The sequence below is a fragment of the Ictidomys tridecemlineatus genome, chromosome 3 (assembly GCF_052094955.1).
Source record: "Ictidomys tridecemlineatus isolate mIctTri1 chromosome 3, mIctTri1.hap1, whole genome shotgun sequence".
NCBI classification, from domain to species: domain Eukaryota; kingdom Metazoa; phylum Chordata; class Mammalia; order Rodentia; family Sciuridae; genus Ictidomys; species Ictidomys tridecemlineatus.
In genome coordinates, this window is record NC_135479.1 from 193,311,763 (window position 1) to 193,329,857 (window position 18,095).

Sequence of the window (18,095 nt, forward strand, 5' to 3'; positions counted from 1 at the left end):
AGATACATTCATTTTTAAATTATTTTATATGCTAGAAGTACTAAAAATGATTCAGAGAAATCCTACCTACAAATATGAAAACAATGAGCTCTCTCTGGAATTCTTATTTTCTTTTCAATGATTTGTATAAAGAGTAAAAGAAAAAATTTTGAATTTTTATTTTTCTTGGTCATGAGAACACCAAAGTTATTAAAAAGACAATTTGATGTAAAAAGGAAAAAATTCTCAAAATATGTTCATAAATGGGAATATGAAAAGCAAATTTCAAGTTCTCCAGTTCTTGAGTATCTATTCTCCACCAAGGCTTTTGTTATTTATTCTTTCTGTTACTCTCAAATTCCTTTAACAGGAGGCTTGCATTCTAGAACTGTGTGAGATCTTTCTGAAGAATATTTCATGGGCATGGGAAAGCTTCCTGTGCAGCCTTCACCCATTGACTGCAGTGTTTTACAAAACTGTATTTTGATTGCAAGGATATCAGACTGGATTTTAAAGTAAATGATGAAAATGGGTCCAAAGCACACTCAGACAAAACACTTTTAAGTCCCAAATTGTGTTGTCTCATGCATTCAAGCTGACTGACATGCTTCAATATCTTCGTAATTTAATATGTGACTTGGCATAAGAAACTCCTTTCTCAAAAATTGGTATTAGTAACAACTATGTTTGACTTTTAATTTTTCCACGTGTATTTTGTGATAAAGCTATAAAAATTTTCTCTAGAAGAGCATACTCCCCCCATATTTTAAAAAAATAATAGATAATAGGAAAAAAAAATCAACTTAGATCAGTTTTTGAGACATTCCTAGATACCTATATAGAAGGAGCTAGTATTAGAGACAATGGCAGGAGAAAATAATAATGAATGTAAACCAAAAATAATTAAAATTTTTTATGTAACAAATGCAATTTGTTTGGATATTTTAGCATGAAATAAACCCTGGGTTTAGGAGTTATTTTTATGCATATCTGATATATACAGAATACATAGAAAACTACATGATAGGTACCTTTAGTGCTTAGTCTCTGAATTATAGGGATTGTTGTAGAAAATTAATGCTAGCTAGTGGGAATCAATGACTCAAAAATATTAATCTTTGTTGGCTAAGAATATTCATAATAAATGTTATTTTGTCACCATTGCAAACATGCCCCATACTGAAAGTTTCACTTAAAACTCAACAAGTTACCCTACTTCTATATTTTCATTTTGTTAGTTGTAAAATGAGCACAGCTATTTAGAAGTACTGAGTCAGTGCAATGTCTAAGATGTATGACTTTTACAGTCTTCATATTGCATACATACCCAGGAACAAGGAATCATCTTCTCCGCCATCTCTGATTTCAACTACATCTGCAATATTTTCTAAGTCAAATTCTTGAAAATGAAGTTGTATATTCTTTCCCTCTGGTGCATTTAAATTCCAAACACCTTAAAAATGATAAATAATAACATTTAATTTATAATACACTTATTTTGATTTCCATTAAAAATTTCAGTCTTGAAAATTTCAAATTGCTTAAGATATATATATTTTTTAATTCCAGGAAAACCAACACTCCAAACTTCCTTCTCTGTCTTTCTTTCCTTCTTTCCCTTACCTTTCCCCCATCCCTTACTTTCTTCCTCCCCTCCCTTGTCCTTTTCTTGAATTTTGACTAGGAAATATATTGCTTTGGTAAATAATATTTATGTAAACCTTCAGTTAAATTTGAGTTAATTTACCACAATTGTATTTGTTTTATTCTTATGAAAATACTTTAATAAAATATAGCAAATAGTCATTTACCTACTACAGTATGAAATTTATAGATATCTAAAGGTATTAAGATTGTGATTCATTTCACTTAGTTTTCCACGTCTAAATTTATAAGAAAATTAAATGTTGAAGTGTGATATGATACACAGGAAAAGTAAATTTTAACATTTATTTTATTTTTTTGTGTTTATTATGTATGGTGGTGATCCAATTTTAAGAAAGATACCCAAATTATCAGTATCTATAAATATTGGTTTATAGATTGATTTCTAAAGTGTTGTAACCCTCAGATTCTGTTCTAAGCCATTTTCTCCCTGTGTAGGAGTGCTTTAATTCAAATTAAGGAATAAAACTTCATGTATTTGTAATGACTTCTAAGTTTTTATTTTCTGCATTTTCATTGGAGAGTAGACAAAGACAAATTTATCCAATTACTGTACATGGATGTACATATCTTGTGTCCAATTAGATCCAAGGAGAATAGAGCATTATTTATTTTGCAAACTCATTTTTCTTCTTCCTATCTCAGTGAATGCTGCTACAGATTCACAGATATTCAAGACAGGAAGTTCACATTTTCCTGAATGTGGTCTCTCTCATGGTATCTAATCATTTGCTAATGCCTGTCAACACAACTTCATATATCCCTTGAATTCCATTTATTTTTCAATATCCATTGCTACTGTCAAAGGTTAAAGCACTTCCATCTCTCATTCCCCAATCGGTGATGCTGATGCCTCTCCCTTACTATTCTTTTTTGGCACTGTAGCCAGATAGATCTTTCTAAAAGGCAAACTTGATTTTAACACAGTTTTCCTGTAAACTGTTTGAAATTTCCCTTCTGCATCCAGAAAAAGAAATTCAAATTCTATAACATAGTGCAAAATTAGTTCACACTTTCCATTTTAGCTGTCATTGTTATTTAATTTTCCTTAGAGAGTCAGAAATAGTAATGGCCTTTTGTGTTTGTATGTAAATACCCTTCCATGTTTCTCCTGCATAATGTCCTGTGTTCACCCTTATTTTAACATTTTATGCTTGAATCATTATCTGATTTCCTACTAGATTATGATATATGTTCCCTGTTTTACTTATTTCAATGCCTAACAAATAAAGCACTTAGTAAATATTTAGGTGAATAAATAGATACTTTAATTTATTTTGACTAATGTTGTTTCAATGTCCCACTGTTTTTGGATATTTTTAAGATCATTACTTTCTTCAAATGATCTTTAAAAGTTGCCTGCAGTGTGAAGTAGAGATAATAATCTGTTTCCCTATACAAGTCACATTAGATTAATAGCTGTTTATTTATTTATTTATTGGATCAGATAAATATATTTGACTTTGAAAGTGATGCTTTCTTATCTCTTGATCATCTGAAGGAAGAAAGGTTGATATTTTCTAACAATGCATTTTCTACTGCCTTTGGGACATTTTTTTCCATTCTAGTTATAATTCTATAACTAGATTAGCATTCCTCATTAGGCATGATCATGGGACAAAAATGTCTGTTTTTCAGCTCAGATCTACTGAAGTAGGATCTTTGTAGGGTGGGCTGGGGAATCCACATCTTCAGTGCAACAATGAGTTTTTCAAGGTAAAAATATTGACCTGAAGATAGCCTTTATGCAGTTTTTGCAAATTATTTTCTCTAGAATTTGGGTATTGCAGCTGTTCTCCCTTTTATTTTCTCTTTAATACTGTGAGTCTAATCACATTACTTTGGGTGTCTGCTTAATTGAACTAGTATACATTTACACAACGTGTAAATGTCACAAATGGCTCTTTACTTTTGATATTTTTCTCATTGACTTTGTATGATGAACTTGAAAACTTGTTATGCATGCTAAGACATTATGTGCAGAAGCAAAGACAGTGAATAAGAGAGAAGTACCAGGAGTAAGACAGTTCCCTCATTTGTTGGTTTTATCCAACTTTCTAATTTAGAATTATAATAATAGCAACTTTTTCTAAAGAATAACTGTGAGAATTGACTGAAATAGTATTAGACATTAGCACTTTGCCTGGCATGAAATATAAAATGTAGTGGCTATTTTGATGCTTATTTTTATATTAAGCAATCACATAGGCAGACATGATGGATGTGCCCATGTTTGATAAATTTATAACCTATTTTATTGTTTGAAGAAGTGACCTAAACTTGATTTATAAACTCTTTACTATGGTCTAGAAAAAAATGGACTCACAGAAAGCCTGATTAGGGTAGTTGTTTGGGAAGTTCGGAGAGCTGAAGGTTGTGTTTGGTTCCCACAGTTCAAAAGGCCCTCCGCAGTCCGCTGGAAAGAAAAGCAATACAAATTCATTAGGAGCATAGAGTTTATTTCAGAGAGATAACAGTATATGTCAGGAAATTTCCAGTTACATTTCTTTTAGTATAATTATGACAGATACGTGGTAGTCTTTGTGTGAAAAAAAACTTTGCAACTTAAATTAGGCAAAAATAAAAGTAAATTCATCTCTTAACTGAAGACCTCCTCAAAATCTTTATATTCTTATTGTCTTTGTTAATCTGCAAGATTGAACATAATTTTATTTCCTAAAATTTATTTTCTAAGAGGAAAACCTTTTTGTTAAACATCTTTTATACATTTTCTTCATGAAATAAGACATGAAATCTTTGCTATAGAAAAAATGAATATTTATAATAGAACAAATCCTATACCTGCCCCTATCTTATGAGAAGGGGCAGAAAATCATGAATCCTGTGTTTCTTTCCTTTCTTTTCTTCTTTTGTTTTTACCTTTTCAGAAGAATTGAAAGAAAGCCTCACTATCCTGTATATTGAAGCATTTTATATTCGGAAAAGGAAAACCAACTGACACTACTCGTTCATAATTTTCATGGGTTGATCTGGCATGCAGCATTTTCTGGGATTTAATTTGGAAGTTGATGTAAATTAATTGGAAAAATAGATCATAGATCTTCTAGCCTAGAGTATGACACTTTAGATAGATTAGCTTTATGGTGTTCTTAATATATTTTGTATTATCTTCTTATTTATTGGAAACACATTCTAATGTAATATATAAATTAACTACTTTAAATATCCCAATTCTACTAATTTTGTTATCATTATTATATGTAAAAAATACAAAATGGAACCAAATTTAAAAATATAAAAAACTAGTGTTAATACATTTTTTATATTACTAAAGGGAGATGATATTGGAATTATTTACTCCTAAAAAAGTAGAAATCAGATTATGGGAAGGGTAATTGTCTCTTAATCCTAGTGAAACACCTCTTCTTTGATCTTTTAAAAATATATCATCAGCTTTACTTAGGTCATTTGAAATTCATCTGCCTTATTATGGTTTACATATGAGGTGTCCCCCACAATCTCATGAGTGAGACAATGCAAGAATGTTCAGTGGTGAAATGATTAGGTTATGAGAATCGTAACCTAATCAGTGAACTGATCCACTTAAATGGATTAGCTAGGTGGTAATGTAGGCAGGTAGGTTGTGGTTGGAGGAAGTACATCACTGGTGGTATGATTTTGGCTTTATACTTTGTCCCTGGGTCGCTACTCTGATTCAATAATAGTATCACTGCCAGACTCTTTAGTTTTGTAAGGGAATAGGACGTGGTGTTATCTTATGTCTTCAGGCCCAGGTTTTCCCACACTAAGATTAACTTATAAAAAATTTTTTATAATTATTTATAACTTATAAATAATTTTTATTTCTAATAAAAATTATTAGAAACTCACAACATTTTATTGTTTGTAGAATGCTTCCAGGTACCTTGTCTCATTCATTTGGGGGAAGTATGGTGAATAAAGGGAACATATGTTGGAGTTACTGGATTAAAATTGTGCTCTAAAGTGTTTGTTTTTGTAAGACATGGTTTTCTCATACATAAAATAGATATTAAGTGTTTGTAAAAAATCAGATAGAATTCATTTAAAGCACTTACACATTACCTGGCATACTTGCTACTAATTTTCAAAACATCCTTGAGTATTAGGTAATTGCTATTATTATTTCAGCATTATGGCAATCTTAAATTTTGAGATATTCAATTATTTATTAATGTCATACACACTCTCCCAATGTCAAAGCCAATAATTCAACCCAGTTAATCTCATGCGTATCTCACAATACAATACTATCTCTGGATGGTTTGATTAAATTTTGAATCATTTGAACCATATGATCCAACAGACTGAGTCTCATTAAGTATATGACTTGGTAAGTATGTGACAAAAACAAGAAGGATGGCAAGGAATATGATGAAGAAACTGACTAATATAAAGTTAATGAGGAGTAGATCTAAAAGGAAGAAATTAGTGTACACGTGGCTCTGAAAAGACTTTTGAATCAGAGACTCATAACAATGAATGAGGGCAGGTTCTCCACTAGAAATGAAATATCCTTGATTATGTGGCTCACTGTTTGGCAAAGATCTCTGAAGAGAGATGTGTTACAATTCCATAACCCCTGAATACCCACATCTCATTTAATTTTAATAATTTTCAACTTCCATTAAATATTTCCACCAATCTTCAATGAGATCAGTGAGGAGGTAAAGTATAACCAATGGGACAAAAATTAGAATGCAGTTTGAATACAGGAAAAAGACAAATTTTACTCTTTCAAAAATGTAGCCATGAGCAGGGTAATCAGAGCAGTTTGTGTGTGTGCGTGTGTGTGTGTGTGTGTGTGTGTGTGTGTGTGTGTGTATGTGACCATTATCCAATTTTCTATTAAAGGAATAGGAACATTTCAAAATATTATATTGCTTATAAAGTGCATAGTTGACATTTTGAAAATGTATTGAATTTACATAGAGAGTACATTACATTTGAAGAAAGATGAGTAAGGAGGACTTTAATAAACTCACAAACAGAGCTAAAAGATGGACATGTGGAATTATAAAGTCTGAAAAGGCAGGAAGTTCACTTACTTAGCATTTCTCCTCTAAACCTAAGTTTTGTAAAAATTCATTCCTTTAGAATACTTAAGAAATTTGAAATACATTTAAATTATAAATTCACATCAAATAACTGACCAGTAAGACATCTCTGGTTCTTGCCCTGATAAGCTATTTCAGTTACTCTTTGCATATAAATGAGTGTTAGTATTGACTACAGTACTTTAAGGCATTCTAAATAACATGATACAATTTAATTTCATGGTAGTGATGCTATAGTGGAGACGGGGCATGTGCTCCTTAGCAGAGGAACAAAAGATTCATAAATCATAATTCCAGATATCACAGTCCTGCTGTGTTATTTGCTAAACCAGGCCCACCGAGGCAATGAAAGCAAAGTAGCCTGTCTACTGAAGGAAATTCTATTCATTCCCAGTGTTCAACTCTTTAATTTTTCCTTTTCTAGAGTTTTTGTCTCAAATATTTGTACTCTGATTAGTTTCTTACTATGCCAATAAGGATTTTCACTGCATATACTATGTAAATAACACGCAGCATTTTGCAAAGTAATTATCGGGACAGATAATCCCCTTGGGGCGTGGCATTTTAAATCCATGTTTAAGCTTTGTCATTCTTGAGAAATGTGTCAACATGGAAGCATGTGTTATAGGGTGAGAAGGAAGAGAGCCTAGCTTTCTTCTTTATAATAATAAGAGGATCTTTATAATAATAGGGTCCAAACTGAAGATATCCAGTGGAAAACAAGAAATAAGAAAATGGTTTCAATCAAAGGTTTTCAATTTGTCTTATTAGAGTGAGGGTCATAGTAGATGTTGCCTGAAATATAATACCTAAGATTGATGATTATGTTACAATAGGTTAGTTTTCAAAGTCAGGAGTTGTTTTTTATTATTATAATAATAGGTAACAAATCCTTTAATATCATAAATAGCTTCTTATAAGTCTAAGTTGCAGTCCAAAATGAAATCTCATTTAATATTTTGCTTGTAATTTATTTTGCTTTAATTTATCAAAATTTGTATTTCCATTAAGTTATTGTGATCAGTCATAAATCCTTTTATTAATTTTGTGATGATCAAGTTTAGGTTTTCATTCCAAATGGTCAACATTTTATTTGTTATTAATAGATATCCAACCAATGATAGCTCTAAAAGTTAGTACACTTGTTTTAAAAATAAGATGAATAAAACAAAATAGATTAGTTAAAATCCTTGATACAGGGTCTTTAAGTGAAGTTAATGTGGAATTTGATGGAGGTTTGATTCTTAAGTAAAAACAATGTTGTGAAATGATAATGATGTGCTGAATAGGCCATCAACTACAAGAGCGAGACGTACTAAGTTATTTCTAGATGAAAAACTCAAGGTAAATTATTTAAATCTAAATATTGTGGCATGTCAGTCAACTTTCCAAACTTACTTTTTGTGTGTATTTGGACATTAAAAATGGTTAAATATTGAGCAAATAAAGGAAAATACTGAAATAAATAATGAATAAGTAGTGAAAAATATTGCTTGATATTTTTATTGAATTAGCTTTATGAATAAGTCAGACAATAAAACATGGATTTCTTGTTGAATGCACTTATTATATTTAGTAGGTATTTTGTTGTGCATCATCAGAGTACCTTACCAAGCTGGTATGATGGTTGTGCAGTAGAATGTTTGCTTTCATAAACATTTAATTTGTGCCAAAGTCATAGGCACAATTGTGGAGTTGATGTAACACCAAGTGAATAAAATCACAAAGTGGAAGAATCCCTGTAGTTAGGAAAAATAAACTCACATTTCCCTGAACTAGTTACAATGTGGAACCCTAGGATTCAGTGAAGAAGCTGAGTTTTATTATTCCCTTATTTGTCTGGGATTATTATTTTTTTTTATTTAAAGGTTCTAAAAGAGATGACAAAAAAAAGTCTATTAGCCAACAACCATGGTTTCCTTTTAGTTTTGCTTAAACAAATCAGCGATCTGGAACCAGAGCTCTGTTCAAATAAGAATTTCACTGAACCAACTGCAAATAGCATTAGAATGAAATTGTTCAGAAGGCACTGAATGGTAATTAACATTTTCTGCTGTGCTAAACATTGTCTTAAAGTGAACTATTTGGAAATTGAAACAAGTACTCTGGATGGATTCTTAGTTTGTATGTTAAAGTCAGGTGGGTTATTCTACCATTATAATTTTCTAATATTAAAATGTGTAAATGATACCAAACTGCCAAGACATCTGTGTTATCTATTTTATTTCTGACTAGAATAGACATGAAGATAGTAAGTACACATAGATAAATATTTAACATGGGAACCCATTTTTAAAGTTTTAGCTACATGTATGATATTTTCAACAAAAGTTCTCTCAAATTTATATTTTTGTTAATGATATTTTGCTATGTCTTAGATATTGAGCATATGAAACTGTTATTTACTTCCACAAAAGTTTTCTTAACCAGTGATCAATGAATAGAGGGACAGACTGACAGGATTAAGGGGAAAATCTATTGTTTAGAGTGATTGAATCATTGGCAACATTGAAATAACAAATGTTGTAACTTTTTTTTTTTTGATACAAGGGATTAAATTTGGAGCACTTGACCTCTGAGTCATACCTCCAGCCCTATTTTATATTTTATTTAGAGATGGGATCTCACTGAATTGCTTAGTGCCTTGATTTTGCTGAGTCTGGCTTTGAACTCACAGTCCTTCTGCCTCAATCTACTGAACCGCTGGGATTACAGGAATGCACCGCCGTGTTCAGCAAAATATTGTAATATTTAGTCTATAGGAATTACTTGTGAAACCAACAATGATTTTAAAGATTCTGAATGCTTAGTGCCACAAAACTCAAATTATTGTTGGTATTTTCTCTACATCTACTCTGCCATCATTTCCAAACTTTAATTTTGCTATTAAATTTTTGTTTGATAAAAGTGTTTGTGTCACCAAAAGAAGATTATAGCCAAAATAATGAGAAGAAGAGAAGAAGGTTTAGTCCACGTTTATATATTGATCACCAATTTATGTTGTATTAGGAAACAGTTGGACACTAGTGAAGTAAAGGTGAATTAGATGTAGAGTTTAGTGTAAAGAAACACACTTCTCATCACAATTTTATGGCTAATATTATCACATGAAAATACATGGTATTTTCTCTTTTTCTTTTGGCTCATAAGGGTCATTCTGTTTTTATATGGATGTTTCTTTAATATATTCTCTTAGGTCACACTCTCTACCCTCTACCACTTTATTCATGTATTAGGCAGATGTGCTAGTCTAAGATTTAAATATTTATTTTATACTAATTTTTGAATATCAATGCTTATTGATACATCTTACATTTCTTATGTTTTTTATGTTATGGATATTTATAATTTGAATGAATGTTTTACAATTGTGTAATAACACATTTAAAATTGTTATTACACAAGACGGCAAGCGGAAAAGAGCTTTTTGATGGAATGTGAGTACATATTCAATATGGTGGCTTGAGTCCAGTAGGACAGTATAGTTATATCACCAATATAATGGAAGCTTATTTATTACATGTTCTCAAACTCCAGTCATTAAATTTTATAGTCTTTGACTTGTTGAAAGTACTGTTGTAAAAGCTTTATTTATTTATTTTTTTAACTTGAAGTTGTAATCAAATAAATAAATAAATAAATAAAGTTTTGAAAATGAATGTGATATTTCAAGGATATTTAGAAATAATTGTGAAATGGAATAAATGCCATGTTTTGGGGCTCAGATTCATGACAGAATAAAATATCCATGAGGTTCAATTCAAACAAAGCTATGAACTATATAAGCTCCAACCAGCACTATTGAAAGAAAAAAGGAATGCTTTTGCATAAAAATAACAATGTGGTAAAAATATTCTAATAGAAGGACACTGGGTTTTTGATATTACTTGTCATTAACTGGGTCTTTTTTTTTTAATCTGTCAAATCCCATAGTCTGAAAATAGTAAAATGATTTTGTCTCCTTTGACATGAAAGAATAAGATGAATGGTAATGAGTTTTTCTCTGAAATGTCATGTTTCTAGTTTGACTTAAGAGCACAAGTAGGCATAGAACATTTTGTTATTTTGAGTTAAAACATCCTGTAGGGCTAGAAATCATGGTCAATATTCAGCTGCAACAAATCAGTGGCTCTATGAAGGGTTGCAAAGGCTTATAAAAGTACATTTATAGGTCAAAAATAGGTTATGTGAGCTTGGTCTGTATGTTTAAAGTCTAATTCAACACTTTTTTTATTAAAAAGGCTTGATGGGCTTTAGGCTAAACTGAACTCCTCTTGACATCTTAAAATCACTCCTTCAAGCCATGAGAACCTTGAGGTTCCTGTCCCCAAATCTGTAGACCACTCCATGTGGGCAATACAGTAGGATTTTATTTTAGTGAAAACAAAATGATAATCAGCACCTTCACTACTTTCAAGAGAGAGAAAGAAAGAGAGAGAGAAAGAGAGAGAGAGAGAGAAATTAAAATGATCATAAATATGATCCAAAACAAAGCAATGAGTGTCTTTCTTTGTGTGTGTAACATGCAATAGTTTGCTAGTCTAAATTTAATTATGGACTCCAGTTTACTCACTTTAATATTTGATTTTCAGTGAAAAACATGATATAAAGCTGAAACAACAAAAAATAAGTCACATTAAGATCTACCTGAGAATGTTAATGACTTAGGGAAAATAGACATTAACGTTACTTACTAGGAAGTTCTGGTGGAGAAGTTGGGACCAAAGTTGGCTCTGGATAAAGACTCTGATTACAAATCCCATGTGTTAGGCTAATATCATCCAATGCTATGTCACTCAAGATCTGATTTTTAATAGCGCTAAAAACAACCTGAAATTCAGAGAGGTATATAAAGTGATTCCACTCAAATATTTTCTGACTTAAGTCTTCTTGTGACTCAAAATCCTCTAGAGAAACAATATCCATTTCTAAACAAATAATGACGAGTTACTACATAGTGAAATGTTGATGAATCATGATTTTCAAGTTCTTCTGATGAGACCGCCTTTCTTATTAGGTGTACATACACACGCACACATGCACTCACATATAATATATAAAAATACGTATTATCATATTTAACTATATCTATAAATTATGTTAAATATATAAATATATTAATATACATTCTTATACTATATTTATTACTAATGATAAAGTACAATGTATAAATCAGGCATATTAAGAGATTAACAATTATAGCACAATGAAATAATAAAATAAAACAATTATAGCAAAATACTAATAAAAATACCAAAAACTTATGAATTGTTTATTTCTGGAAAAAAGGGGAAAAAAGGGAAGGAAAGAAAGAGAGAGGAATATGATAAGGGTCATCGATTATCACTTGCTTTACATCATGTCACAGGGGAGAACTGAAGCCTTTGATGATCAGTGTCTGTCTAAACATACATCTCCTGGAAGTGTTTTAATCTTATTTAAAAATCACCCATAAGAACATTGTTAATTTGATCAAACTAATAGGATATGATCCTATATTTTAATTGCAAAAACCCTTAGGAATAGAACACATTAAACTTTTATTTGAAAAATTAATCCACCTTAATGTGAAATAAATGATCAAAGAACTCCCAAAGATACAGCTTAAAGAATTTGTTTCTTAAGGACATTAAGTCAGAGTACGGGAAGTGGGTAGACACCAATGGGCATGGATGTCCTAAAAAGAAATGGCAATTCCCTAGAAAAAGTGCAGGGCTGACACTGGTAGGGTTTGTGTTGAAAATTTGAAAGTCCTGGGAAAATAGGGGACTTAGTTGGTCTAGTATAGAAATTTGCTAAAGAAACATGTTAAAATCTTCTATGAGGTTTCTACAGATTTTATGGACAAGCTAAACTTTCATGTAGCAAAATCTTCCTCAGTAATTTGTTTTAATGTCAACAAATAAATAAAAATAAATGTAATCAAAGAAAAACTAGGGTAGATTAGAAAATAGAGAAAATGACTTGGAAATCTTTAGAAAATAAATTATTAGGTTTTCACCGTATCACTGTAAACTATAATTGCATTAATACCATAAAAAAAGAATACAAATACAAATCACAATGTGTTTTGCAAACCTTAAATTCCTCTGTTTCATTTAATGTTACTTGTCCATAGTTCCAATTTTCTCCATAATTTCCTTCCTTTTGGAAAATTGTTTTCTCCATGTTTTTGTCATTGCTGATATTAATACTTAATTTATAGACATTTTCACCATACATATAATACCTAGTTTGGAAATAAGAAGAAATGTTTAGATTCCTACCACAGTAAAGTAAATGCATTTTAGGTTCTTCTGAATTCTTTACTGTCTTTTCAACATCCTCTTTTCCCTTGGGAGTGGAAAAGCAAAACACTGGAGTGTTCCAGTGTTTTGCTTTTCCATAAATTGGAAAAGTAATACTTCATGCCTTAAAACTTTGACCACCATGTCAGTGGAATCTGAGACTGGTACCCTAAAAGAGACAATACCACTCATTAAATAAAACGGCATTTAATATGTGCCTTACCAGAAACTAAGAAAAAAGTCAGCAGAAACATACCAGAAACTAAGGCAGGCTGGCTCCAAAGTAGGCTCCAACAGGAGGCTCAAGAGTCCGACTCTTTCTCTTCTCCCTCCTGGTCCAGTTGGTGTAGAGATGTAAAATCCTATAAAACCAAAGAAAACGTTTTTATATGCTTAAATATTAACATTTTAATTTTGTGAGATATATTATTCATAAACAAGACTAACAGATGAAAGCATTAGAAAACATACACAGGACCCTGGACTTGCGTTCAGAAAGCAGCACCTCTGTCATAACAAACTGCTATTTAGGAAAATCATGTCACAGCTGACAGCCTTCTAATTTAATTCCAATTTTCTACATGTTTAGAGACAGTCAGTACTTTGCAGTGTGAAGATATGCTGGTGGGCTAACTCATGATGTACTCAAGTATTTAAATTCACATGTGAAGGCAAGATTAAGCATTTCAAAGACTGTCAGTTTCATATTACATTTACTATATTACATATCTGTAAATAAAAATTCACCTAATTTTATAATGTTTTCATCTTCCTGTGCTCCTTTGAATGATAACTAATCAGGTCATAGAAGAACAGGAGGCATGCTAATCCATATAAAAGCTTTTAAAATAGCACAGGCCACTGCATAAAGTGCTGTCTGGTCTAGAATTCATTATCCCAACCAACGATTTGCGTCATTGGATGTGTACAAAGTGTTGTTGGATAAGAACATTTTGAACATTTTCTTAGGGGAATTTATTTTATTCTTCATTTACTACTCATATATTATGACAGGAGGCAGGGAACATGAGATATGATATGAAGCAAGTAAAATATTAGATTAGTCTAATTCGATTGCAATGCAGTTTTTATGAAATGGTAAAATTTAGAGTTTTCTTGAAATCAAGCATCTTCTCTCCTGTGTTTTACAACAGAAAAATATAGGCAATGTTGCATATAAATTTCAAATTCATACAGTTATAACATGCAGAGTAAGAACAAGACATGAAGAAAAGAAATACTAGTAATACTTTCTTTAGATACATAACTGCACATTTAGAACAAGGAGATAAAAATTACTCAGAATAAATGAGTGTTTTATCAAGGTGAAATTATGGTCAAATATCTTAATAAATGTAATCTATACATATTCATTTGAGTTGACCATAAAGTATAAAATAAATATAAGTGTATTTAACATTTTATATTACTAGCACATTATGTGTATTTTATATATGCTATGATATTTCATGAATAATCATTTTAGCTATTTAGTGCTCAGTTATACAACCCAAAGAAAAAGAGCAGTATAGATATAGAGGAGAAGTACCCAAATCTACTCTTTAAATGCCCAACTCTAAATCCATATTGAGGTGACTTTACTTTTAGTTGCTTAGGACAGTAAGGGAAGAAATAACTAAAATAAACTTGAATGCCATAGATAAGTAATGAAATGTTTAAACACTTCAAAAATACTTGTAATTATTTGAAATTATATAACACTAACACACGTCATGCTTCTATTTATGTTTGGTCACATTCATAGTCAATTGGTTATGATTTGAAACATTTTGAGTCTGTTATTTACTCATTAAACTATAATATACATAGGATTTTTAGTCATCAAGATATGACTTCATTTACACATAAAATAGATTAATTATATCGACTCTAGTACTTTATGAACTTTGCTTAAATAAGAAAATAAATAAACAAGCACAACTTAGCAAATATTATATAGATTTATACATTCTGGAATATAGTAAAATAATATATAGCATTAAATTACTATTTTTGTGATATCACTTAACTCTTTAGAAAATGAAAGAAAATTATAAATTCTAAAAGCTGAGGATTGTAGTTTACCTAAAAATACAGTCAGTCCAACCACCTAAGTGTCCTTTAATTTGACAATAATTTACCTGTACAATCTTATTTAATACATGTCAGATACATTAGAGATCACTGCATTCCAAGGAAATCCATTTCATTTCATTATGATTAGAATTTTTTAAGATTACACATTTATGCATATATCATTTCTAATTTTGACCTTTGGAAGCAAAAATGATAGATGATTTGTTAGATACGAAAATGTTTAAGGAGAGCTGGGGGTGTGCCTTAATGGTAGAGTACTTGCCTAGCATCTGCAAGGCTCTGGGTTCAATCCCCAGCACTGAAAAAAAGTGTGATAAACAATGTTTAAAGACCTCTATTTTGTCATTTCTGTCTTCTCAAGATTTTGCATCCTTTTTGCCTTTAATAATTTGAATGTGATAAAATTTATGTTTGGATTTTGTTAAGGTTTGGGTATGAGGTACTCTCCAAAAGCTCATGTGAATGCAGGAATCTTCAGAGGTGAAATTATTTGATTGTGAAAACTGTAACCTAATCAGTCCATTCTAGTTTGAATGGACTAATTAATTGGGTAATAACAATAGTCAGGTGGGGTGTGGCTAGAAGATTGGGTCACTGGAGGTTCATTTTTCCTTTGGCTCTCTTTCCCTCCCTTTCTGTTTCCTGGGTTCCAAGAATGGAGTAGTGTTCCTATGCCACTTTGGTCTACCATGATGTTCTGCCTCACTTTGAGTCCAGAGCTATGGAGTTGGCTAACCATAGACTTAACCTCTGAAACCATGAGCCAAAACAAACTTTTCTTTCTCTAAGTTGTTTTTGTTAGGTATTTGGGTCATAGTAATGAAAAGCTCACACTCATCTTCATTTGATACGTTCTCAATTTTTTGTATATCCAGTTGATTCCCCTCAAAGTAAGAAACCAGATACCAGATATTCACATAGTATTATTTCTGGAGATCTCATAAGGTGGAGGAGAATATGACAACACTAGAAATGATGAATTAAGTCACAATCATCACTTTTCTTTATTTCCAAATGTGTTTTCGTCCAAATTCTCTACCCCTCCTTGGAAGTTCTTCATCACCTACACCATTGCTTGATAATGCTTCCTTGTGGGCAATCTAAGTTGATCCTTTATTCAAAATCACAAACTTTCTCTCTCTCTCTCTCTCTCTCTCTCTCTCTCTCTCTCTCTCTCTCTCTCTCTCTCTCTCCTCACTCTCTCTCTTGCCTAGTAACTAAATTAAGTATAAATTCACTCTGAGATTTGAGGGCTCTGTCCTAAACCTTAGTATCTTCCAGACATAGTTCTTCTTATTCTTCTAATTTTATGTAGAACTTCCATAAATTTATTTTAATATTTCCAAATATTTAGAAGTTTTATTACCTTTTGTGTCTTTCCCCTCATATTTTTCTGTTCTTATATTTTCTCTTCTGATTATGTCTTATTAAAATCCTATTTTTTGAGATAATTTTAGTCAAATCATCATCTCCTTCAGAAATTTTTCCAGTTAGAAGCATCCATTTTTTCACATGAATTCTTAATGGCATGTTGAGAGAGAGAGAGAGAGAGAGAGAGAGAGAGAGAGAGAGAGAGAGAGAGGTGCTGGGGATAAAACCCAGGACCCTACACATGCTTGGTAAATGTTCTATCACTGAAACACCCAATCCTAACATTTAACTTTTAAAACTTGTTAGAAGTTTGGGAGAAAGAAAGATAACTTGTTCATATTTGTATTTTCTATGTGGATTAGTTAACTATTGTTTAGTACATTTTTATGCTGATTTAATTTACTTTTATGTTTATTAAAGTTCTATACAAAAAGGAATGATTAAACAGATATTTTCCATAAACACATGGAACTCATATGGTCAAATGATAATATCTCCCAACTTTCTTGAAATGTCTTCTAGAATTTTCAGAATTTTTTAAGTTGGTTTAAACCCAGAAATATGTTTTTTTTTTTTAAATTTGAGCACATAGTCTACCCCTTTCTTGAGCTATTAGGCTTTTCTTACAGCTTCCTTGTGTAACTTTTTCTGCCTATTTCTCCATAAACAAAACTTAACCTCTTTCTATCCAACAAATCAGTTCAAGAGAAAAAATTGTTTGGGGTGTGTGTGTGTGTGTGTGTGTGTGTGTGTGTGTGTGTGAGAGAGAGAGAGAGAGAGAGAGAGAGAGAGAGAGAGAGAGAGAGATATGATGATGATGGAGAGAACCTGGAGAAAGCCCTGCATTCTGGAAACCTGATGCTCTTGCTCAAGAAGAGGCTGATAGAAGGAGGTTTGTGAGAGGTAAGTGTGTACATGAAATTAACTGGAAATTATAAATGAATGGTATTGAAAGTTTTAGGTTGGGAAATGGTTAAAATTCAGTCAGATTCTATAAACAATAGAATCTGACTGAATTTTAACCATTATTTTTATTTAAAAAAATTTAATATCACAAAGAAGATAAGAAAACAAGAATATTACTTTGAAAACACTAAAGTTACACTTGGAAAAATTTTGTATGCTAAGAGACATCTAAAAGCCTAGCACACTTTTGAAAATTGAGCCAAATAACTGTTTTACTCCTCAGTATGCTACGGTACTACAGACAATTTTTGCCTCTGAATACTTTTGTGGCATGAAGAGAAAATAGTTATAACAAAAAACATTTATATAGCATTTCCTATGTGTTAGGCATTTTTCTAATTTTTTTTAAACATAGCAATCAATTGAATACTTATGCCTATTAAACTGGGGTCCTATTATCATCAACTTTACTTTCTGGAATAGAAAACTGAGGCAGAGACAGACAGACAGAAAGAGAGAGAGAGAGAGAGAGAGAAAGAGAATAGATAATTTGCCTAAATGGAAGGTCTGAGATTTAAACCTTGCTAAGATTCGCAGGTCCACATTTACATCATCTTCAGTTCTACATACACTGGTTCCAAAAGCATTAGAAACAATTACAGTTTCCTTGAAAAAGGCGAGGAAAGAAACACTTTCTTTGGGCTATCTAGCCCTTGGGTGACCCTTCCACTTG

General features: G+C 31.4%; 1 protein-coding gene across 1 annotated transcript in view; it reads right to left on the bottom strand.

Moving 5' to 3' along the window:
* The window catches only part of Tmprss15 (transmembrane serine protease 15), a 120,536-nt gene that overhangs the window by 51,711 nt on the left and 50,730 nt on the right, over positions 1–18,095 (bottom strand). The window contains exons 11-15 of the mRNA XM_005324323.4: positions 13,245–13,350; positions 12,780–12,930; positions 11,396–11,531; positions 3,971–4,060; positions 1,307–1,432 (exon numbers count right to left, since the gene is read on the bottom strand). Of these exons, the coding sequence (XP_005324380.2) occupies positions 1,307–1,432; positions 3,971–4,060; positions 11,396–11,531; positions 12,780–12,930; positions 13,245–13,350 (609 nt within the window). The remainder of the gene's footprint in view (positions 1–1,306; positions 1,433–3,970; positions 4,061–11,395; positions 11,532–12,779; positions 12,931–13,244; positions 13,351–18,095) is intronic.